The sequence below is a fragment of the Lepidochelys olivacea genome, assembly GCF_965140295.1.
Source record: "Lepidochelys olivacea isolate rLepOli2 genome assembly, chromosome: 6".
Lineage (NCBI taxonomy): Eukaryota > Metazoa > Chordata > Testudines > Cheloniidae > Lepidochelys > Lepidochelys olivacea.
In genome coordinates this window covers 109,983,954-110,008,606 of record NC_140416.1, presented here as the reverse complement: position 1 = coordinate 110,008,606, position 24,653 = coordinate 109,983,954, and the positions used below count along the sequence as shown (strand labels likewise).

General features: G+C 43.9%; 1 protein-coding gene across 3 annotated transcripts in view; it reads right to left on the bottom strand.

Annotated features, from left to right (window-relative positions):
* ASPG (asparaginase) overlaps window positions 1-24,323 on the bottom strand; it is an 85,837-nt gene extending 61,514 nt beyond the window's left edge. For all 3 annotated transcript variants that reach the window (XM_084631754.1, XM_084631755.1, XM_084631756.1), the window contains exons 1-4: window positions 24,082-24,323; window positions 10,386-10,515; window positions 5,473-5,584; window positions 1,423-1,548 (exon numbers count right to left, since the gene is read on the bottom strand). In XM_084631754.1, coding sequence (XP_084487880.1) covers window positions 1,423-1,548; window positions 5,473-5,584; window positions 10,386-10,515; window positions 24,082-24,268 — 555 coding nt within the window. In that variant the 5' untranslated portion in view covers window positions 24,269-24,323. The remainder of the gene's footprint in view (window positions 1-1,422; window positions 1,549-5,472; window positions 5,585-10,385; window positions 10,516-24,081) is intronic.
* Between the last annotated feature and the right edge of the window lie 330 nt (window positions 24,324-24,653).

The following is a 24,653-nucleotide window of genomic DNA, read 5'->3' as shown; positions in this document are numbered from 1 at the left end:
ATGGAGAAACTGAGGCACAGAGATGACACGATTTGCCCAAGGTCACCTAGTAGATTAGTAGCACAGCTGGGAATAAAACCTAGGTTTTCAGAGTCCCAGTCCAGTGTTTTAGACACTAGACCACACTGCCTCTCCTGTACAAAACCAGAGAAAACAAGAGGAATACACAATTATTGTTATTTAATTAAATTATGATAGTGCCTAGATGCCAATCAGGCTGGGGTCCAATTGTGCTAGACACTGTACAACCATAGAGGAAAGGATAACCCCTGACCCAAAGAGCTTACAGTCTAAAAAGAAAAATAACATAATGGATGGATGAAACAAACAAGCAGGTTGAGAAGACAGGGTAACAAAATAATAGGATGTGCATAATTCTTGGTCAATCAGGAGTGGTAATCATAACTTGCTGCCTGCTTACCTGTTGTGTCAATAAAAGCATAATATGACCTGGGCCTTTATTACTTGGGAAAATGAATGTTCCTCAGATCTCAAGTTCATTTTTCAGAGCTATTTTTATTTGCAAACAGACCACATTTGATGTGGAAGTTACTGGGAGATAAAAGATGAAATCTCACAATGCCATTTTTCAAGTCACTTTAAGACTAGAGTTGCACTTTTGTGTTTAAACAAACAGCAGTGGCCATTCTGGCAAAACAGCAGGTGTAAAATGCACACGGGTGCAACATAAAAAGTCAGCCTCAGACACAACGTGGTAAGACCCAATCACCGGGCTGACGGAGATTAATAAATTAAAGGAAGCATGCCCAACTAAGTTGGGCATAAGCCATCCCACTCCTGTCACATGTTAGACACACTGTGGCCAAGGGACCACATGCATCCTGTTCTGGCAATCATAAAAGGGTTCAAAATGGGGACAAAGAATATTGAAGTTCATTGCCTGCCCCCCCAACAAAGAGAAAGGCAATTGCTACATTCAGATGCAAAAATAATCCACACACGACCCCCCAGGACAGGATAACAATTTATAAAGGGATATAAGCCTCCGTGCTCCTGGGCTTAAAAAACCACTAACAGCCTGGTTTTAGGCAGCTGTTTCCTGTATAAAGAGGTTATTACACAATAGCCCACTACAGGATTTGTTGCACCTTCCTCAGAAGCATCCAGTACTGGCCACTGTTGGCAACTGGACTAGAACCACTACTAGTCTGATTTAATATGGCAATTCTTATGTTTCTAGAAACACGAACAATAAAAAGAACCTGTGAGCAGATCCTCAGCTGGTGTGAACTGCCATAGCTCTATTGAAATCAATGACAAGTGACAGTTCATACCAGCTGAGAATCTGCCCCTGCAAGTCTAAAGCATATAGCGTTAATCAATATACTATGCAATTTACACACAGACACACTAAAACAAAAATGCTTAAAATTTTGACCTCAGACTAAAATTAAGGTTTACCTGAGATCCTGTCAGAACAATGGTTTTACCCAGGTTCTCACACATGAAGGATAAAGCCGAAGCTGTATATGCCATTGTATCCGTGCCATGAAGGATCACAAAACCATCGTATTGTTCATAGTATTTCTGGAGATGAAAAGACATTTTTTCACATTAAGGAGAATTAGAACAATGCTGTGCTGACACAAATCAGACACATATTGCTTTACTTCTACTACTGCAGGGTGACAATTTTAACTGCTATATGTTAAAAGTACTATATTTTATATATAAAATATCTTTCCTCCTAGAGAAGACCAGGTTGTCAGTTTAACATAATTAAGAGTTAATAAGGCAATCAACATAAAATCTAGTTCTTCTAACTAATTATGGAAGAGTCAAAGTCTATGTATACATATTAATGCAGCATTTTTAAAACAGAAGGCTGCTAATTAAGAAAAGTTTAGCAATGGCGTTAAACAGGAATGTTAACATATGCAAATCTGTCGCACAGTCTGATTTCTTGTAGCTGTTTTTACTCTGGAGATTATACCATTTACAAGAACAGATTAGGCAAACCAGTACAATCGTACTACACCAAAAACAGCTCATTTAATCCAATCGGCAGAAAGGCAATTTGCCAGTGTAAGAGTGCCCTCTTCCGTTCAAAAGTTAACACTGAAGTAACTATTGTATGATGTTTAACTTTTCATTGGTCACGTTTCTATGAATCTGCATTCTCTAACAAAGGCAGATGAACAAGCATGAAATTGTCACTACTGTAGGTCCATGGCTAAGTAACAAACTGAAAGAGCTCTCACAAAAAAGGACCTCTGCTATTGTTAATGTGAACTATTCAAGACATGTACACATTTAAAAAATAAGGAATGTGAAGGCCTCATAATATTCTGGGCTGTAATAGTACAAAGGCACACAGTTCACAGCAGATTCCGTTGGAATAAAGGTATCTGCTAGATTTCAGAAGGGGGAAGAGGAAGGCCAAAATTCCTATTTAATGAGCTGTTCATACAAGACATTTCCTAGTGTAATTCTGCTCTCTTCATTTTTTTAACTACTATTTTACCTTTGATTTTCAGTTGAGCATGTGCCAGCAACAGCATGGAAGTCAGCACGAGCATGTTTGTTTGTTTTCATTAAATGGAATATTTCTTTTAATGATGTTACTTGCCAGAATAAGCAAGCATTAGTTTAAGTTTTGCACTACTATTTCATCCGACAATATCACCTCCTCTACCACATGCCGATTTCTACCTCTGTACTTGCCTACAGATACTCAAATGAGTACTATTACCACCTACTCAGAATTTGATGGGGCCATTCCCAGTTCTGCAAGCTAAGCATGCAGGAAATAAAATGGTTCAAAAATCTCTTTGGGGACAAATCACCATGTTATGATGCCAAATTGCAACATGCTAAAGTCCGCACTTAACTTCTGACATGATACTGTGGTGGTATGTCATGATAAGACTGCCCAAGACAATCAAGCTTAAACTGTGGTTATGGTCAGAAAAATAATCAGGAGTCTCTTCTTACTCAACCAATATGCTCCCGGTGTTTTTTCAGAGTCTCATTTGCTTACATTACAAAAGCAAATTTTTTTATTTAATATTCTCATTAGCACTGTAGTACTAAAAGAGCTACGGGAGAGCGAGCTGGATTTGCTTCTGGCCTGTGCATCATCAACATATAGTTAACTGATGTTTCAGTGGCAGAATCTTTATTAAGAATGACATATCAGCCAGAAAGAACATAGCTTGACTTAAATTCTGAGTTTGAAGGGCTGGCAATTAGGAAAAAAACAAGCCAACTTTTAACTTGTAACCTGAGGAGATTTGATCTGAAGATCATTGATTCACAAAACTGAAACCCCACAATTTTTTACAGAGTTATTTTTCAGCATGGAACCAGACTATAAGGGTCCTATTTTATTTGTACTTTACTGCTAAGTGTTACTAACACATGGGTGGAAATTTAATTTAGCTTCACTTTAAGGACCATATTCTTATCTGGTATGAACTGATGTAGTTCCATTGACTTCAATGGAGCTATGCAGATTTACATCATTTAAGGATGTACCCCACAGACTAAGATCAAATCCACCACCACTAGCCACCTCCTTCCAGGCAGTTTTCCAATATGATGATACAGAAGCTAAGAGTAGCACACTGATCAAAAGATGTATCTTGATTTCTCTCTCATGCTCCAAAACAATAGAAAACAATCAAAATGCATATTTCTTAGCTAAAGCATGTCTCTTTGACAAGTCATCAGCATGCCACCATTATGCTCTGTAAATGTTCAAGATAAATTATGTTTCTCCACCTTGTGGTAGCATGCACTTAAGCAGGAAAGTTGAAATGAGAGCTACAGATTAACAGAGAGGAAAGAGTTCCTTGACAGAATAAGCAAGCAGGAAAGCTCATATGAAAAAGGAGATTTTGTTGTGAGCTGAAGCTAAAATAAAATAAAGCTAACAAGCAATTTTTAAGAAATACAGTCGCGTTGTGCTCTCTTCTGTACTGGAACTGCAGTTGAGAGAGGCCAACATGCAGAAGTGAAAATCAGAGTGCAAATATCCTTCACAGTCACCCATTTGCAGAAAAGTGGCTCTTTGATATAAAGTCTGCTGGCTGTAACTCTGCATGTTTGTTTAATTTTTTTTTGCAGTGTGACATACAGGACTGAATCAGGGACCATCAAAACTAAAAGCATGAGAGGGGTACATCTTGAGCTAAAAAGCCAAGACTATCTGGTTGGGGGCTATAACAGACTCCTACCCTCTGTGGCATAGGCATAGAGGGAGACCTATAGCATACATTCATCAGTGGATTACATGAGCAACTGCCTTTATAAACAATTTGATATTTTAAAAGATTAATACTTTTTTAAAAAGTCAAACATAAACCACTGAGGTCATTCCAATGTGAGCTGAAGGCGGCATATGTTCATCTTGGCTCAATCTACACTTATGGTGTCTGAAAGTTTCCCCTCATGGCTGCAGTAGCAGTGCAGCTCCAGTGGTGGTAGCAAGAATGGGAGTGGCCAGCCCGTGATGTCACCTACACCTCAGAAGACATGGCGGAAACAACACTGGCAGCTGGTCTTCAGTAGGGCTCCAGAGTTGCTAGCGCTGGTGGAGCTGCCTTGGTGCTACTCCAGTGACGGAGGAAAAAAAGATACACTATACACAAGCCCAGCTGAAATGTCATCACCCACGTACAGGGTGAACAGAACCAGGGGAGCACAGTGTTTTCTACAGCCAAATTCATAATGATTCATTTTACAAGAAGTCACGTCTAATTTCCTAAACGATTGCACATTAACAACTACATGTTCATGTTTCCCAATGTTTTGTCACAATAGATGTGCTTCCTAAGAGCACACAACTGATTTAGACTGGGGGATGAGGATGATTTTTGCTTAAACCACACAAAATTCAAGGATTTCATAAGTTTGTTTTCATAAATGTCAGTTATTTTTGTGCACACAGACATTTCTCCCAGTGTAAGAAATCCATCCACAATAATATTGTTCTAATGACTAATGAAGCTAAGCAGTCTAGTTTCAGTGTCCAAGATAAGGGACAGGAAAAAAAAACTAATCCATTCTTCCCAGTTCTAATCATCCATGCTACAATTACTACAGAGCCTCAGATACATTATTTTCTTTCAATTATAATTGACATAATTTTGTAAAAATAAATCGCATAAGCTAACTATCAGTTATATAAAATTATTTCAATGATAGCTAAATGCTCAAACATTTCTAATACATCTGACATTTTCACAAAGCATAATCTCTCTCCTGGCTCTTATTTGCAAAACTATTACTTATTATATATCTTTCCATCAAGTTCTTATAAGCACACAAAAGTGAACAAGTCATCAGCAATCTAGTGTGCTGTGTAAAATACTGAATAGTACTGTACTTTTAATAAGTGTATAAATGATATGAGCAGAGTACAAGTGAATTATTTTATCAGAAAGTGAAAATAATTAAACTGCAATATATCACCTGAAAAATGATCAAGGTTTCTCACAATTACAGTACCTCAATATTCCTGGCAATTTTAGCCCAATCATCTGTCGTCATGTTAGAAGAATCAAGCAGTGGTGAAAGTTCCAGAATTGTGTAGACAATTCTTTTATTTTGTTCAGATAGACTGAAAAGGACAAGAATATGAAAAAGTTTTAGGCTATGAACTATTGTGTGCTCATAATTTTTTAACTTTTAACTGAATGAATGATTCATGGTAAGCCTGTTTTTGTTCACATGTGTAAAAATACGCAATGGAATAGTGACATCAAGTTTGGTAGGTTAGGCCTGCGGACATGGTAGAATTCTTCTATCAAGGTAGAGGTGCAGCAAACCATGAGCTTGTGAATTACAACACCCTAAATAGAAAGGTGACAGAGTAGCAGCCGTGTTAGTCTGTATCCGTAAAAAGAAAAGGAGTACTTGTGGCACCTTAGAGACTAACGAATTTATTAGGGCATAAGCTTTCGTGAGCTAAAGTTCACTTCATCGGATGCATACAGTGGAAAATATAGTGGGGAGATTTTATATACCCAGAGAACATAAAACAGTGGGTGTTACCATATACAACCTATCCTTGCAACAAAGCCCATTGCCAACTGTGTCCACATATCTATTCAGGGGACACCATCATAGAGCTTAATCACATCAGCCACACTATCAGAGGCTCATTCACCTGCGCATCTACCAATGTGATATATGCCATCATGTGCCAGCAATGCCCCTCTGCCATGTACATTGGCCAAACTGGACAGTCTCTACGTAAAAGAATAAATGGACACAAATCAGACATCAAGAATTATAACATTCAAAAACCAGTCGGAGAACACTTCAATCTCTTTGGTCACTCGATTACAGACCTAAAAGTGGCAATTCTTCAACAAAAAAACTTCAAAAACAGACTCCAACGAGAGACTGCTGAATTGGAATTAATTTGCAAACTGGATACAATTAACTTAGGCTTGAATAAAGACTGGGAGTGGATGTGTCATTACACAAAGTAAAACTATTTCCCCTTATTTATTTCCCCTCCTACTGTTCTTGTAAAGTGCTGGAAATGGCCCACCTTGATTATCACTACAAAAGGTTCCCCCCACCCTGCTCTCCTGCTGGTAATAGCTCACCTTTCCTGACCACTCTTGTTACAGTCTGTATGGTAACACCCATTGTTCCATGTTCTCTGTGTATATAAAATCTCCCCACTATATTTTCCACTGTATGCATCCGATGATGAAGTGAGCTGTAGCTCACGAAAGCTTATGCTCTAATAATTTTGTTAGTCTCTAAGGTGCCACAAGTACTCCTTTTCTTTTTCCTAACTATAAAGAGTTTACAAAATCCTAACTTCTGCTTTTTGCTGTAAAGTGCCAAAAAGTAGGAAGGCAGGGAAAAACGAAACCTAGTTTATTGGACTCACCTTACCAAGCTCTAGGGCCCAAGATTAAAAGTTAGTTTATTAAACTCTACTTCAGAAAGTTACTAACATTTTAAAAGCGGCAAAGAGTCCTGTGGCACCTTATAGACTAATAGACGTATTGGAGCATAAGCTTTCGTGGGTGAATACCCACTTTGTCGGATGCATGTTAACATTTTAAAGTAACTCCTAAGGCTGGTCAAGCAGCTCCACAAGCTGCCCATTGCCTGTGGAGTACACAGAGAAGTTGGTCAGCTTTGAAAAGCCTTCTAATGCTTGCCATGGGGTTGGAGCACTTACAGCAGCTGAAGTACTTCCCCCCTTAAGCTTCCCCTGAATGGGTCTCTTGTGGCCTTTATAAGGTCCACGTTAAAGGAGAGAGCAACGCAACCGTTTGCTCCCCTCACAACTTCCTCATAAGGCTTCAGAAACAAATCTCTTCTCCTTCAGACCTTAATCAGCCCCCAAAAGTGGGATATGGCTCACTGCAAACTTCAGGGAATAAGATGGAATACCCATCATGTAAGAACCCTTTCTCTCCCCTGGTCCTCATTAGGAAGGTGTGTGTGTGCGCGGACGCATGTGTATTTTTTTAAGAGGAGATTCTCACAGCAAAACGCAGGTAAGCAGGGAAATTTGTTAAGGTGAATTTAAGGTTGAGAGTACATTCTAGTAAAAACTCTTAAAGGAAATTCAGTGACAAGGTTAAACTGGCAAGATATCTAAACATTTGAAAACATTGCAGTGCGCTGTTAATATTTTCCATTTCAACTAGCTTCCTAAATGGCAAGCTACTGGCACACAAGAAGCTAGCTGAAATAAAAGATATTTGAAGGGCAAATCAGCTTTTGATATTTTCTCTTCTGAGTAGGTAGGTCCAGGGTTCCCTTGGAATACAGATGTGATTAAGATGAATGGTCGTTTGGAGTATGAGCTCGATGCAGAAATTACCAGGTGAGGTTCTTTTGCCTGTGTCATGAAGGAAGTCAGACTAATTGTCCCTTCTGCCTTAAAATCTATAAACCTATGAATCTGAGGATTAAGTATTAAGTACATCCTTATAAAGTACTGTTACAGTCTGATGCTTATTATGGAATAGAGGGGAGTTACCATATCTAGTTTTTTAAAACCTTTTATTATTAACATTTATAGTGCAGTAGCACTCTCAAGCTCCAATAAGGATCAGATCCCCATGTGCTAGGTGCTGTACAAAAACATAACAAGACCCTGCTCTGAGCAGCTTACAAGAAACATACAAATGGTGGGAGAGAAGAAAAAATCAGATGTATACATTTCTTATATACACTATTTATAAACCCGTAGAAATATGCCAAAACAGGAGTCAATGATCCCCAGCTGCCATAAATCCATCATTAATTGGTTAATATCTTATAGGTATCATTGCAGAGTGGTTCTGCGTATTTGAATAGTTTATAGTGTGAATGTTCAAACAAACTTTCTACTGTTTTCAATCTTACATAACTGACATACTGTAACTAAGAAATGTAGGTTTCATACAGGATTTTGCCTTGTTAACATTAACCATTATGAAAACAAACACTCTGTGAGAGCAAGGTTTTAAAACAACTAGAAGGGAAGTCAAGAAACAGTAGTGAAAAGAGATCCTCTGAGCCAGTGCTGTTTAAGAAGGAGACATATGATAGTACAGTCAGTCAATTCTTTTACTAGTGGTGGAAATAGCTCCACAAAAACAAATCTTTGAGTCAACAGGATGTTCCATTTCATTACATTAGAGTTATCAGACTGATCTACAAAGTCCACTAAATGTTCCCATTTTCTTCCCCCAAAACATATAATATTTCTCAATTGACTAGTTAAAATATCACTAAGCGATCACTGAAATATAAAAAGGACAATGGCAAACAAAATTTTGCCACACTAAACTTCGTGAAACAGTGATCAATAATATTAAAGAACCAAAAAGATTTTTATTTGACAATTTGACAGTCCTTCACCTGAAACATATTTTTTAAACTTTATATATTTCCCCTATCTGTACACTTCACATGAAATGCACTTAGGACACAAAAAGGACACATCAGTAGAGTTCCACTATTCCTTTAAATTCCTTTAACAATGTCTTTAATAAATTATTCAATTATAAGCACAAATAAAAAGTCATCTATCAGTAAGAAAACATATTTTCTTAAAATAACCAAAATATTTAACAAGATCAAGTATATCATAAACTCATGTTTTTATTGTCTCCTTTGGACTTTCCTTTGTCCTAATTTCTTTGTTTTAAGTGCTTCAATTTATTAAGGCCTGAACTAAAAAATTTACTTTATTGCTTGGTTTATGTGTCTCCTAATTTTCCCCTTAAAGAGATGATTTTCCATAATCAATCTCAATCACCACTTCTTGTAGCAAAACAGCCATAATTCTATTTAACTTTTCAAATATTTTGTAAAATGTACTCCTGCAATCTATGTGTAACGTAACATGTTTACAGGGATTGAGTCATTCGTCACAGCTGGGAAAGACATCAAATTAGCATATGGTCCTCTAAATAAAACCTATAAGCCTGTTAACCATTGCCCAACAGTTAAAAAGCCATGCAGATTAATTATAAAGCCCATATCTAATTACCATGATGTTCCATAAGTTTGGGGCAGAAAGAGACAATTGGCTTTTAGGGATTCTACACAGCATCAGGGACTGTAGAATTAAAGCATGAAGCCAGTTCAAGGCTGCAATAATTAGCTGCTGCTGCTACTTCAGACATATACTGGAGATAATTCACATAGTGCTCTATACAGTATGTGACAGTACCATGGCAAATAAGCACCCATGTGTATATTTGGGGGAAAAGGTTTAAGCTTCATGACATACATTGACTGTGAGATGGTTGATTGTGTATTAGGTTTTGATAATTATTTTGTAACATAATTGTGTTTGGCAACTAGTAGAGATTGTATTAGGCACTATGTAGATCAAAATAAGTACATACTATGGTTAACTAATGTGTTTGGCATTCTGATGTTAAAGTAATGTCATATAAATATTTTTGCTAACCCTACAGGGATTTATCTTGTGGTCTTAACACATCAGCTGTTAGAACATGGATGAAAGGTAACTCCACTAGCTAAGACAGGTACCTGAACAGATTTTATTTTCCACACATTCTCTTTTGATATTCCCCTCTGGCCACAAAAAAGCCTAAGAACTACTTGACTGTTAAAAAACATTCATATCCAGAGGATTATCTACTTGAAATCCCAGAATTTACCAAATACCTGTAATTACTTATTTTAGACGGTCTCAACAATTTGATCAAGAAGGTATTATTTTGCCTTCTACCAATTAAAAAGGTCATGATTGATGACCCAGCAAGGCATAACAATTTAGCACTCATAAAATAAGTTATGTTATTTTAAATTATGTTAAACTAATTTCACAAGAACAACATTGGAGTCTTCATGTTAAGACTTCAGCGCACTTTACAAAAGTTTCTCAATATGAGTAGGGGAGACATGTTTTTTCAGTTACTTACGGAAGCACCAAGGTGTTATCAGGAAATCTGTGGAAATCATAGAGTTTGGTTTCTTTCGCATATACCTCATCATGCAGCATCGGCATTTTTTTCAGGGCCTTTACTAACTTATTAGCTTCAGGAGCAAGTCCTAGAAAATAAAGGGGGAAAATACTACTGATGAAACATTCATTTGTCTGTTTCCCCTCTCATTGATTTTTCTTTGGCTTCTTCTGCTCCCCTGCATTGACATTTCGCATATTTGCCAGCACAGATTTAACCCAAGCATATCTACTCCCAAATGAACACTCAATATTAAATAGACATGGTTAGAAAGATTAAAAGTAACTGCTATCATTACTTAAACCTTAACAGGATCAGAAAGGAGAAAACATCCTGCTTATAATGCACTCTTCCAGATCAGTTTTAAATCAGTTACCAGCAGGTTTAGAGATTGTCAACAAATCTGTAAACAAATTCTCTGTAATTATTTCCCTGACAGGTACCAGGATCAGGAAAACAAGAGAACCCTTTATTTAGTAAAAAAAATAATGATGTTACCTCCTTCCTACACATCAAACTTTGATTCTTTATCCATATTATAAGACCCTCAGCCACCAATGACATTCATCCATTAGCTTTTTGTGCAACTGGGAATTTAACTAACTTGACAGATTATGAAGAACTCAGATGGAGCCAAAGCCATTTCAGAAATCATTTAAAACACTGTGTGCTCTCTCCACCCCCACCACTGTTCTCCAAAGGCAACTTTCTTGCTATGCTACCTGTAATAGACAAGCAGGAGTTGGGTTCTGAAAACCCCCATGCATCCTAGGAACTTTTAATTTTAAGTTTTCTTCCTCTTTTGCTCAGAGGAGGATAAAGTCGGTAGTCCAGTAGGCAAGGCGGGTATTGCATTATAGACAGTCCTAGTCTTTATTCTCAGATATGCACCTCTGATATGCTCAGCCTCTTAAAACATGGAAACTCAATTTTTAAATGTGGATGGAGCTTTCAAAGTCTAAACCCAGTCTGAGTTTAAGTTTAAAATGTTTTTCATATATATAAGAAACCTTCAACTCCTGACTGCATTTCCTGGTCTAAAGGGATGAGGTTAGATAACAGTCTGTTTCACCACTCAGAGCCTTAACCTTGTCAAAACCAAACACCCCTGCCCTGCCCTTTCTCTGAGGCCCCACCCCCACTCACTCCATCCCCCTCCCTTCATTGCTCGCTCTTCCACACTCTCACTCACTTTCACCAGGTTGGGGCGGGAGCTGGGGTGTGGGAGGGGGCAAGGGCTCCGGCTGGGGGTGCAGGCTCTGGGGATGAGGGGTTTGGGGTGCAGGAGGGGGCTCTGGGCTGGAGCAGGGGGTTGGGGTGTGGGGGGTGAGAGGTTTGGGGTGCGGGAGGGGACTCTGGGCTGGGGCAGGGGTGCAGGGGGGTGAGGGCGCCGGCTGGGGGTGGGGCAGGGGATGAGTGGTTTGGGGTGCAGGAGGGGACTCTGGGCTGCGGGGGAGTGTGTGTGGGGTGAGTCCCAGCAGCACTTTCCACAGCTCGGAGGAAGCGGCTGCCAGGTCCCTGCAGCCTCTAGGCACATGGGCAGCCAGGCGGGTCTGTGCTGCCTTCGCGCCCACAGGCGCCACCCCCTGCAGCTCCCATTGGTCATGGTTCCTGGCCAATGGCAGCTGCGGAGCCAGCACTGGGGGCTGTGCACAGAGCCTCTCTGGCTGCCCCAAAGCCTAGGGGCCACAGGAACGTGCCCGCTGCTTCCGGGAGCCGCGGGGAGCCTGCCTTAGCCCCAGGCCCCTGCTGCGCCACTGACCAGACTTTTAACGGCCCAGCCCATGATCCGGCCCAGCTGACCGGAGCCACCAGGGTCCCTTTTCGACCGTGAGTTCTGGTCAAAAACCAGACACCTAGCAACCCTAACTGTCAGAGCCAGAGGAAAATAAATACTTTCCCCTTCCTCCTAGAGATTCAGTTTAGGGGCGGAAAGGGAGGACCAGACTTCCAGTAGTTAATGTCAAGGGCACCAGCAAATGACAACAATGCATCTCTGGAGCTATGAGGTGTCGCACAACACTCTCCTTGCCACTCAAAATCCCCTCAATCCTCCCTTGGTTCCCAAATGTCAAGGGCCCAGAAGAATACAGATTTTCCTAGTAATATTTTCTAAAATGTCTAAGGGACGTAGGAGCTTAAATCCAATTGACTTTCAATTATACTTAGTCTCCAAAGTGCCTAAATCACTCATGAAAATAGGACTTGCACTCCTAAGTCACTTAAGCATTTTGAAAAATTTACCTCCAGTCTACAGATTAGTCTCAACCACATTTTTAAACAGGCTCCTTCTGTGCTGGGCAGCCAAATTGATTATACTGTACTAACATGGTCAGGACCGTATAGATCTAGGGTCTGAGTCTCAGGTGACAATTACCAGGCCCGGATTTCTCATCTCCCAAACCCCACAAACTGACATTGAAGATGTTTTAAATGACAGTAAATGTAAAATATTGTAGTACAAAACATTATACAAAGCACGAGTGAGACAGTGTTCCACTAGAACACACACACGTGCTCTGTACTGTTAGCTTCAATGATCTGCAGCAATGTCTTCCTGGCTTGACACGGGTACATGAACACATTTTTTTCTTCCAGATGGAATCTGGAAAGCATCCATCTGTGTAACAAGCGATAACAAATTAGTCGCAGTGTGATGGGGTGCACCTGGGCTTTGTGGCTCCCTACAGGAGGCCCCACGGTCCTCCTACACCGTGCCCCAGGAAGTAGTGAACTGACAGAAAAGGAGCAGCGAAAATGGGTACTCCAGATCTGCCAAGAGAGGCCTCTCAAAAGCAGCCAGTCAGAGCCCAGCAGACTCAGATAAAAGGAGTTGCAGAGCCTTAGCAGGTTAGTTCCTGGCTGGAAACAGAGGGGCAAGAAAGGGGGCTCCTTTCTGGCCACAGGTGCTTGAAGGATAGCCAGAGTTGGTTTCTGGCTGCATTTTGCTTAGCTTGGTTTGCAGGGAGAGAGAACCTAAGAACTTTAACCCTGAGATAAGGTGAAGCTAAAAGGGCCGAGTAGGAAGAGACCCAGGGAAATAGCAGTGACGGACTAGAATAAGTAGTATGTGGCTGCTGTGTATAGTGTCCCTGGGTTGGAACCTGGAGTAATGGGTGGGCCCAGGTTCCTCCCCAGGTAAAGTGGCATAAACCCCAAGAAGTGATAGGCCTTATTTTGGAGCCCAAACAAAGGGCCAAATTTACAAAGCCCAGAGCTAGGGCTGAAGACCCTAGTGAGGGCAAACAGACTGTTAGTTATTTGACTTTTGATTTGGCCAGGGGGCCAAGCCACTGAAGACACAACAGGGGCGAGAAAAGGACTGCAGAACCACACCCAGCCGCTAGGAGGCACTCAACATAAAGGCTTGTGTCATAAATATAAAGGGAAGGATAAACACCTTTAAAATCCCTCCTGGCCAAAGGAAAAACCCTTTCACCTGTAAAGGGTTAAGAAGCTAGGACAACCTCGCTGACACCTGACCAAAATAACCAATGAGGAGACAAGTTACTTTCAAAAGCTGGGGGGAGGGAGAAACAAAGCCTCTCTGTCTGTCTGTGTGATGATTTTGCCAGGGACAGACCAGGAATGGAGTCTTAGAAATTAGTAAGTAATCTAGCTAGATATGCGTTAGATTCTATTTGTTTAAATGGCTGAGAAAATAAGCTGTGCTGAATGGAATGGATATTCCTGTTTTGTGTCTTTTTGTAACTTAAGGTTTTGCCTAGAGGGATTCTCTATGTTTTGAATCTAATTACCCTGTAAGGTATTTACCATCCTGATTTTACAGAGGTGATTCCTTGTACTTTTTCTTCTATTAAAATTCTTCTTTTAAGAAACTGAATGCTTTTTTAATTGTTCTTAAGATCCAAGGGTTTGGGTCTGTGGTCACCTATGCAAATTGGTGAGGATTTTTATCAAACCTTATCCAGAAAAAAGGGGGTAAGATTTGGGAGGACTTTGGAGGGAAAGACATTTCCAAACGAACTCTTTCATAATAATAAATAATAATAATAATAATACTGGTGTTAGACGTTTGGTGGTGGCAGCGAAAGTCCAAGGGCAAAAGGTAAAATAGTTTGTACCTTGGGGAAGTTTTAACCTAAGCTGGTAAAAGTAAACTTAGGAGGTTTTCATGCAAGTCCCCACATCTGTACCCTAGCGTTCAGAGTGGGGAAGGAACCTTGACAGCTTGTAAATGAAAACATAGTTTATTTTCTTCAGTAATTCCTAAGAAGAATTTCCTCTCTACCTATAATTGTTATATTTTGGAGATTTAGTATCTTGCACTCTAGAGGTTATAGTTATCCAAGGTCCATTCTGAACAGACCAGCTATAAAAACCTTCTGGGTTGGAGGAGATTGGATTGTCCCCATTTTCCTTTAATTCCAGATCTTGATGGAGAATAAATACTATAATCAGGGCTGGATTCACACCTTATGCGCCCATAGGCACAGCAACTTCAGCCCTCCCTCCCCGCAGCCTACAGCCAAGCCCCCACTACTGTACCCCCCCACACACACACTGGCCGAGACTGGCCCAGCTTCTGCATCGGTTCCAGGCAGCTTGGCTCTGGGGAGGTGAGTGCTAGAAGTGGGGTAGTGGGAAAAGCAACCGCTTTTCGCTCCCCCAAAAGGGTGGAGGGAAAGGAAAAGCAAGGGAGGAGAAAAGGAAGTCCACCTGCACTGCCCTTGCTCCAAGGGTGGCAGGTTTGTATAATTTTAGGTGGTGCCCAGAACAGGTCCAAGTCCGCCCTCCTCCCCACCTGCCTAAGGCTCTGGGACGGAGTTTGGGTGTGGGAGGGGTGAAGGTTTGAGCTCTGGGAGGGAGTTTGGGTGCAGGTTCTGGGCTGGGGGTTGGGGTGAAGGAGTGGGTGCGGGGGCAGGCTCTGGGGTGGGGAAAGGGGTTGAGGGGCAGGCTCTGGGAGGGAGTTAAGGTGCAGGCTCTGGGCCGGGGCAGGGGTTGGGGTGCAGGAAGGGGCACAGGCTCTGGGACGGAGTTTGGGTGTGGAGGCTGGGCTGGGGTGCGGTGCTTACCTCAGGCAGCTCCCGAAAGCGACCCCTCCCCCCCCCCGGCAGCAGCTCCTAGGCGGGGGGAGCACAGAGGGGTCTCTGCATGCCGCTGCCTGCAGGCACCGCCCCTGCAGTTCCCATTGACTGCAGTTGGCAGAGTTGGCCTTGAACTGACAAGACCTTTAAATAGTAGCCAAAGAGTTTAGATGAGATGAATAGGAAGGGACTGGTAAACCCACAGTGTGATAGAATTTTTTTTATCCCACTATCCAAGTCTTTAGGAAGTACTGTATCTTTCACCAATGACTGTCACATAGGAATTTCAGATGCTATTAGCGATCTGAGACCCATGATACTTTCAGTTGCATGCATTTAGATTTTTCCCAAATTGAGCCATGAACTTGGGTATGGAAGTCCAATTTTAGGCAGGACAGAAATCATAATTCTAGAGTCCCAAACCTGAAGTCCAAAGTCTGTCCAAAACTTTAGAAAAAACGTATGTCTTACTGCTTATGAGACATTTCATCTGAAACATTTTTTTAATTAAATTTAACGCTCTTTATTGGCATTATTATCCAATTCAATTCAAACTTAACATGAGTAAACCTATTTCAACTTCTCAGAAGTCATTCTCAGACTGCAGAAATCAAATTCACAACTCAGTTTTTGGACTATTGTTAGTGCCAGTTAGTTTAGTGCTCACTCATTTTCTTTGATTCTCCACTTCCTAGCTCTTTCAGTTTGTCCGGCCTAAAAATCATATTTGAGCCAGCATCTACAATTTCCCTGTTTTTCAGATTCAATACCAAAGTCTCCTTTATTGTTATTTAAACACCCAAACGAGCAGAGAAACTGTGTGCATACTAGGTAATGCCAAGCTATGCCCATTTAGCTTGGGGGTTTGTGCACTTTCCAAACTAATGGAAGGACTCATTTTAGGCACTTGCTAATCTCTTTCCTGGCTTGCCTTAAATTAAATAGCAGGCCTTTTCTTGGCCAACTTTCTCACAAGACAGCAACAGCATTTAACTGGATTTGTTTGGACTATTGCCAGAATACTTTGGTTTACAAAATACACTTAACATGCTTTCGAATTTCAGACATTTCACTAGTTCAATTAGAATCTCTCCTCCGGTGAAGGAGATACTGCTCCTAACTTCATCACAAATGGCCACTTCTGCTGTACTGTTGCATAGAATCATTCCACCTTAGAAGCACAGCTCACAGTTTCAAGTGTTTTGGGCTTCCATTTGCTGATTTTAATATCACAGATACCCAGCTAAATCCAGACATGCGGTCAGTTTACCCCAGATATCTGTAGTGGGACCTTGACAACAGAGACACATTAATATTCTCAGGTCCTTTGCTAATCTGTCTTCCTTTTAAATGGACCTCTGGATGACTCATCTTTGTAGTATGTCCCAAATGACACTGCAAGCGCTTGCACCAAATTTAAGTAACTGTCTTTTTGCTGGGCTTACTTCTATAGAAGCATCAGAGCTGACCCACTTAGCATTGAAACAACCCCCCCACCACCACCACACACACACTTGTTTATCACAGTGGTTTCTGCCCTGTGGCCCTTGAAGCACTAAAAGGGGGCCCTTCGAGCATATCTAGGTTAAGAAAATTGATATCTAATTCTAAATCAAAATTGCATTCCCTGAGCCAAGCCGGGGTGCTGGAACAATTTGTGTAGTGGGGGTGCTGAGAGCCATTGAACCAAATGATAAACCCTGTATATAATGAAAACCGCTTCAAGCCAGGGGGTGCTGCAGCACCCCCATTTCCAGCACCTATGATCACAAAGAAGGGAAGAAAGATTAGCTCTGGCTGCTCAGCTGCTGAATTATATGAACCCCAGAAGAACAGGAACTCAAATGGCTCTGCCTGAGCCTAGCATAGCAGCTAGCAAAAGAGAGACACCCCCCTCCACACACACACAGCACAGGCAACCCAGAAGAGAGGAAAGTGAGGAGAAGCTGAGAGAACAAGTTTCTCATAGATCCCTCATTCTCTGCTCCAGCCCCAATTAAAGTCCAGGAGCTCCTCTAACTTGCATCAGTCGGCAACAGTCCCCTAGGGACCATATACCAGCTGTAGAAGCTAGAGCATAGTGTGCTCCTGACAGACATCCCACATTGTCTCCATCTCTCATATGTCTCCTACACTAGGGACTGTGGGGAGGAAGGCATAGGATCTGACTATATCAACTCTATGCCCACTGGGAGTGGGAACAACTATGTTGAGAAAATCCCCAACAAGGGACTGATGTATGCTTTCACCTCCCGCTGTGCCATATGAGTGGCATAAAGTAAGAGGAACAGGATAGAGCATCTGCTCCAAAGTATTGACTGTGGCAACTTGATCTTTGTGAAATACTGTGTTTGGCCCTCAATCTGAAAAAAAGGGGAAACCACTGGTTTATAATGTAGCTCCAAGCATTCATGATTCACTACGTTAAATGGAACTAAATAGGCTTCCCAGAATATGCTTTCATAGAATCATAGAATATCAGGGTTGGAAGGGACCTCAGGAGGTCATCTAGTCCAACCCCCTGCTCAAAGCAGGACCAAATCCCCAACTAAATCATCCCAGCCAGGGCTTTGTCAAGCCTGACCTTAAAAATATCTAAGGAAGGAGATTCCACCACCTCCCTAGGTAACGCATTCCAGTGTTTCACTACCGTCCTAGTGAAAAAGATTTTCCTAATATCCAACCTAAACCTCCCCCACTGCAACTTGAGACCATTACTCCTTGTTCTGTCATCCCCTACCACTGAGAACAGTCTAGATCCATCCTCTTCGGAATCCCCTTTCAGGAAGTTGAAAGAAGCTATCAAATCCCCCCTCATTCTTCTCTTCTACAGACTAAACAATCCCAGGTCCCTCAGCCTCTCCTCATAAGTCATGTGTTCTAGACCCCTAATCATTTTTGTTGCCAATTTTTCCACATCCTTCTTGTAGTGTGGGGCCCAAAACTGGACACAGTACTCCAGATGAGGCCTCACCAATGTCGAATAGAGGGGAACGATCACATGCCTCGATCTGCTGGCAATGCCCCTACTTATACAGCCCAAAATGCCACTGGCCTTCTTGGCAACAAGGGCACACTGTTGACTCAGATCCAGCTTCTCATCCACTGTAACCCCTAGGTCCTTTTCTGCCGAACTGCTGCCGAGCCATTCGGTCCCTAGTCTGTAGCGGTGCATGGGATTCTTCTGTCCTAAGTGCAGGACTCTGCACTTCTCCTTGTTGAACCTCCTCAGATTTCTTTTGGCCCAATCCTCTAATTTGTCTAGGGCCCTCTGTATCCTATCCCTACCCTCCAGCGTATCTACCTCTCCTCCCAGTTTAATGTCATCTGCAAACTTGCTGAGGGTGCAATCCACACCATCCTCCAGATTATTTATGAAGATATTGAACAAAACCGGCCCCAGAACCAACCCTTGGGACACTCCACTTGATACCGGCTGCCAACTAGACATGGAGCCATTGATCACTACCCGTTGAGCCCGACAATCTAGCCAACTTTCTACCCACCTTATAGTCCATTCATCCAGCCCATACTTCTTTAACTTGCTGGCAAGAATACTGTGGGAGACTGTGTCAAAAGCTTTGCTAACGTCAAGGAACAACACGTCCACCGCTTTCCCTTCATCCACAGAGCCAGTTATCTCGTCATAGAAGGCAATTAGATTAGTCAGGCTTGACTTGCCCTTGGTGAATCCATGCTGACTGTTCCTGATCACTTTCCTCTCCTCTAAGTGCTTCAGAATTGATTCCTTGAGGACCTGCTCCATGATTTTTCCAGGGACTGAGGTGAGGCTGACTGGCCTGTAGTTCCCAGGATCCTCCTTCTTCCCTTTTTTAAAGATGGGCACTACATTAGCCTTTTTCCAGTCATCCGGGACTTCCCCCAATCGCCACGAGTTTTCAAAGATAATGGCCAATGGCTCTGCTATCACATCCGCCAACTCCTTTAGCACTCTCTGATGCAGCGCATCCAGCCCCATGGACTTGTGCTCGTTAAGCTTTTCTAAATAGTCCCGAATCACTTTTTTCTCCACAAAGGGCTGGTCACCTCCTCCCCATGCTGTGCTGCCCAGTGCAATAGTCTGGAAGCTGACCTTGTTCGTGAAGACAGAGGCAAAAAAAGCATTGAGTACATTAGCTTTTTCCATATCCTCTGTCACTAGGTTGCCTCCCTCATTCAGTAAGGGGCCCACACTTTCCTTGACTTTCTTCTTGTTGCTAACATACCTGAAGAAACCCTTCTTGTTACTCTTAACATCTCTTGCTAGCTGCAACTCTTTGTCACAGAGTGGGCTGGTCCTTTAAGGGGAGTTGAGTAAAGAAGGCCAAAACTCAATAATATTTGATTTGTGAGAAATGTTAACACTTCCCTTAGGAAGAAAGAATCCCATGCACTGCCACAGGCTAGCTAAGCAGCAGTTCTGCAGAAAAGGACCTGGGGATTACAGTGGACGAGAAGCTGGATATGAGTCAGCAGTGTGCCCTCATTGCCAAGAAGGTCAATGGCATATTGGGCTGTATTAGTAGGAGCATCGCCAGCAGACTGAGGGAAGTGATTATTCCCCTCTATTCAGCACTGGTGAGGCCACACCTGCAGTATTGCGTCCTGTTTTGGTGTCCCTCCCCCACTACAGAACGCATGTGGAGAAATTGGAGAGAGTCCAGCGGAGGGCAACAAAAATTATTAGGGGGCTGGGGCACATGACTTATGAGGAGAGGCTGTGGAAACTGGGGTTATTTAGTCTGCAGAAGAGAAGAGTGAGGGGGGATTTGATAGCAGCCTTCAACTACCTCAAAGGGGGTTCCAAAGAGGATGGAGTTCAGCTGTTCTCAGTGGTGGCAGATGATAGAACATGGAGCAATGGTCTCAAGTTGCTGTGGGAGGAGGTCTAGGTTGGATATTAGGAAACACTATTTCACTAGGAGGGTGGCAAAGCACTGGAATGGGTTACCTAGGGAGGTGGTGGAATCTCCATCTATAGAGGTTTTTAAGGCCCGGCTTGACAAAGCCTTGGCTGGGATGATTTAGTTGGTGTTGGTCCTGCTTTGAGCAGGGGGTTGGACTAGATGACCTCCTGAGGTCTCTTCCAACCCTAATATTCTATGATTCTGTGATTCAGAATTTGGTTTTGTTCCTATTTGTAACAAAACCAAATTTTTCAAAATTTCTTGGGAACAGGAAAACCAAAACCAATTACACATTGGAAAGTCTAACACATGGTATTTCTGAAACAACATACACTCCACTGACCAGTGACTGACTCACTGAAATTGACATTCTTCTCAATTTTACTACTATTAATGTCAAATTCGGTCAGCGGCTGTCAGAGCTCCCAGAATCTGGGGCAGCCCCATCATACAGACTGCCAGGGACTCCAGGAATTTCCAGTCCCTCAGGGCTGCCTGCTCAGGACTCGAACAGTATGGGGCACCAGCTGGCCCAGGAGTCTGGATACCCTGGGATTCCTGGCCCTAGGGCAGTCCAAATGGTGGGGCTGCTCCAGAGCCATGGGCCCTGGAATCTATCCCAGTACCTCCAGGCTCCCAGCTCTGCAAGCGTGAGGGTTTCCAGGCTCCCTGCTGCAGAGCTGCGGGCCTAGACTGAGACCCCTGGCTAGAGCTGTGTTTCCCAAGACTTCCAAGACTGCCTGGTTCCATGACAGGGAGCCTGAAGGCACTGGCATGGAAGGGTTGCCCCCGAGCTGTGGACCCTGGAAGCCCAGTGTCCCTAGTCCCAGGGCTATCCTACCACCATGGAACCTGAAAGCCTAAAATCCTCCACCCTGAAGCTGTCCAGCTGGCAGGGCTTCCCAGTAGCTCACTAGGTGAATTGGCAGGGAACCAATGGAACCCTGCCTGTGATTTGGCGTAAGTGTGTCAAACCCAGCTTGATTTTGTGAAAAATTCCAATGAAATTCTTTTTCATCAAAAATTTTCCAACCAGCTCTAGTTTAGCCCCACAGTTTAACTGAGCATAGTTATCCACCCCACCACTCATGATGAGTTTGTGCTTGGGCCAGTGGTTGTGTCAGGTGACCAAGCATCACATGGTGATAGCCCAGAGCTAATACAAAGGTAGAGAGACTTGCAGGAAACCCAGAAAGGACCCAGCATTAGAAAAGCCTGGGGATGAAACTCTTCATAACCAGCCAAAGGGAAAGGCTTGGCTGGAGCTACCTGCAGTGAGGAACAGGAGCAAAACACTTAAGCAGAGCATAATGGATTGGAGCAGAAGGCTGGGAGTTACTACCTTTAAGATAAACTGTTATGTTAATAAGCCACACCTCAGGAGGGAAGAATAATTCAGAAGCACCAATTGTGGTGCCTAGTTTGATTACAGAAGTAGGGAAACTGGGAGCTGGGGGGAGGGAATAGGGTTCAACACCTGATGTGCTATGATTGGGCTACATGCTCCCTTAAATGTAACCAGCTGCTACTGTGGGAGGACCTAGTCTTATCCTGTGATGATTCACCTGCCTCAGATACATGAATAAAGCTTGTTTACTTTATGTTTGAATAAAAGCATTTTAAAAAGCTTTTTTATGCAGGGTTATTAATAGACAGTACACTCATGGCAGTTTCTAGTCACTGACTAAAGTTCAAGGAGAACAAGATAAAATGAAGGTATATAAAGGAAGGCTTGTATTAAAGCCAACTGTAGAAACTTTACTTATAAAGACAGCTGAACATCCTGAAAGAGATGAACCAGAAAATTTTCTGTTATGTGTTGAGACAGGTTGAGAATTTTGTTTAGTCAGAATGAAACCAGTATCACTGTAAAGAGTGTAAACAGAAAGTTAAAGTTTAATCAAGCAAAATGTGATTCATTAATGATTTATACTAGCCAGAACAAAACACAAAAAAAAGACTAAACAATTCTCTTTTAACCGCATTCCTTTAACACTGAATAAGTTTGTTTTCATTGGTGTCAGGGGGGCTATAAGACACTAGATTCAGAAAGACAGTTCTCCTGACGCCAGTGGATACAAGATTATTATTCAGTGTTATTCCAGGTGAGCTGGCAGGAAACCAGGCAGCTTCTGACAGAACCCTGCCTGCATTTCGGAGGAAGTTGGTTAAAACCAAATTGTTCACACCACCACTTAGGTTTTGATAAAATTAGCATTTTCCAGCAAAAACCTGTTTTGTCAGAAAATTCCTAATGAGTTCTGGTCCTGACTATTAGTGATGATGTAACCAGCTGTGGACATACACCCTCAATCTTACTGGGATCCAGGAAGAGAGACACCGGAGTAGTCCTGTCCGTCTCCGGAGCCGCTCTACCACCCTGCCCTCTAAACCCTGCCAGTTCTCCGGCGGAGACAGATGCGTGGCGGAAAGGTAAATGCCGAGATAGAGCAGCGGACCCGCACTCCACCGGGTCCTGAAGCACGGGTGGGAGGGAACTCGCCTGCCGCCAGTCCCCTACCACCAAACCAGAGCTCTTGACCCAGTTGACCCGGGCGGAAGAGGCTGCCGAGTAAACGGCCTGGCAAGCCTCCATCCGCGCCAAGTTGCCCAGGTCCTGGACCACGAGGAGCACATCGTCGGCGTATGCCAACAGGACAAACTGTAGCTCTGGCTCCCGTAGCGCCAACCCCGTCAACCTCCTGAGAAGGAGACAGAGGAAGGGCTCGATAGCCAGAGCGTACAGCTGACCCGAGAGGGGGCACCCCTGCCGTACTCCTTGCCCGAAGCTGACCGATTCGGTCAGGGTCCAGTTGAGCCAGACCAGACACTCTGCGGAGGCGTACAGCACCTGGAGAAAACCCACAAACTGGGGTCCGAAGCCAAACGCTCGCAGACTGCTCAGGAGATACCCATGATCCACCCTGTCAAACGCCTTCTCCTGATCCAGGGACAGGAGGGCGAATGACAGGCCATCCCTACACCCGAGTTCCAAGAGGTCCCGGACCAGATACAGGTTGTCAAATATGGTGCGGCCCGGGACGGTGTAGGTCTGGTCTGGGTGGATCACGTCCGATACACCCTCAATGATAGGGAGAGATAGAGTCCTGGCTATGTTTTCAGATTGCTTTCCCCAGCATACCAGCATCATTTTAGTGATATCTGAATCAAACAGCCATTTAGGGCCTCCTACCTAGGTTTAAAAAAGTGCTAGTTATTTCTGGATTCCACTTAGGAGCTCACACCGAATCTCCCCCACCTTGCTGTGCACCCCAAGGGATTCATGCCCACCCCTCAGTCACCCCAACAGGTGGGTACCCCCAGGGGTGCTGGAACTAGGAAAGCAGCAGTACCCCAAGCTTGAAGTAATACTAGCAACTAAATACCTGGCTTCCATCATGTGCAGTGTTTACAGATTTGTTCAATGGCTTTCAGCACCCCTCTTATAAACAGTGTTCTGGTGCGGCAGGTACCCCTCCAGGCAGGGGCCTCATACCACTCTCCTGCCCTGGAGGACTCATGCCCACTTCCCCCCTTCTGCGCTGCTTTGCTAGGTGCCCCTCAGGGACTGCAGCCACCATCACCACACACACCCCCCGCCCTCTTCCCAGGCTGCGGGCCCCTTCGGGGGCTCGACCCAGAGCCTGCGGGTTGGTGGTGCCCTCCCAGCCCCTCTGCCCCGCCTGGCGATCCCCTCACCTTCCTTCTCCTCCACCATCCCGATGGTGCCGCCCGTGTTGATCACCAGCACCCGCACCCGCACCGGAGCCCTGCAGCCGCCCCCGAGCTCCAGGGAGCCCGAGCGCTGCAGGCAGGCCGGGCGCGGGGTGCAGGAAAGGGCTCTGCCCAGGGGGAACCCCGCAGCCGGCCGCGCCGCTGCCTCCATCCCAGCCACAATGAGGCCACCAAGTCCCGCGCCTAGATGCCCTGCGGGGACCTGCCGGCACCGCCCCTTTCCGGATCGCCCGCCCCACAGGCGGGGCCTCGAAGGGGCTTGCCAGGAAAGGGGGCGGGGAGAGACGTACCAACGCCGGGCCCGGAAGGGGGCAGGACGAGTGGTCTTCTACACTGGTCCTGGGGCGGGAAGGCTCTGCCCCCCGCCCAGCCCTGCCCAGGACTCTCGGGGAGACAGACCCACACACTGGGGCTGGGGCGGTACTGCACCCCCCCACACACACACACACAGCCCTGCCCAGGACTCTCGGGGAGACAGACCCACACATCGGGAATGGGGGTGAGGGGGGCGCGGTACTGCACCCCCCCACACACAC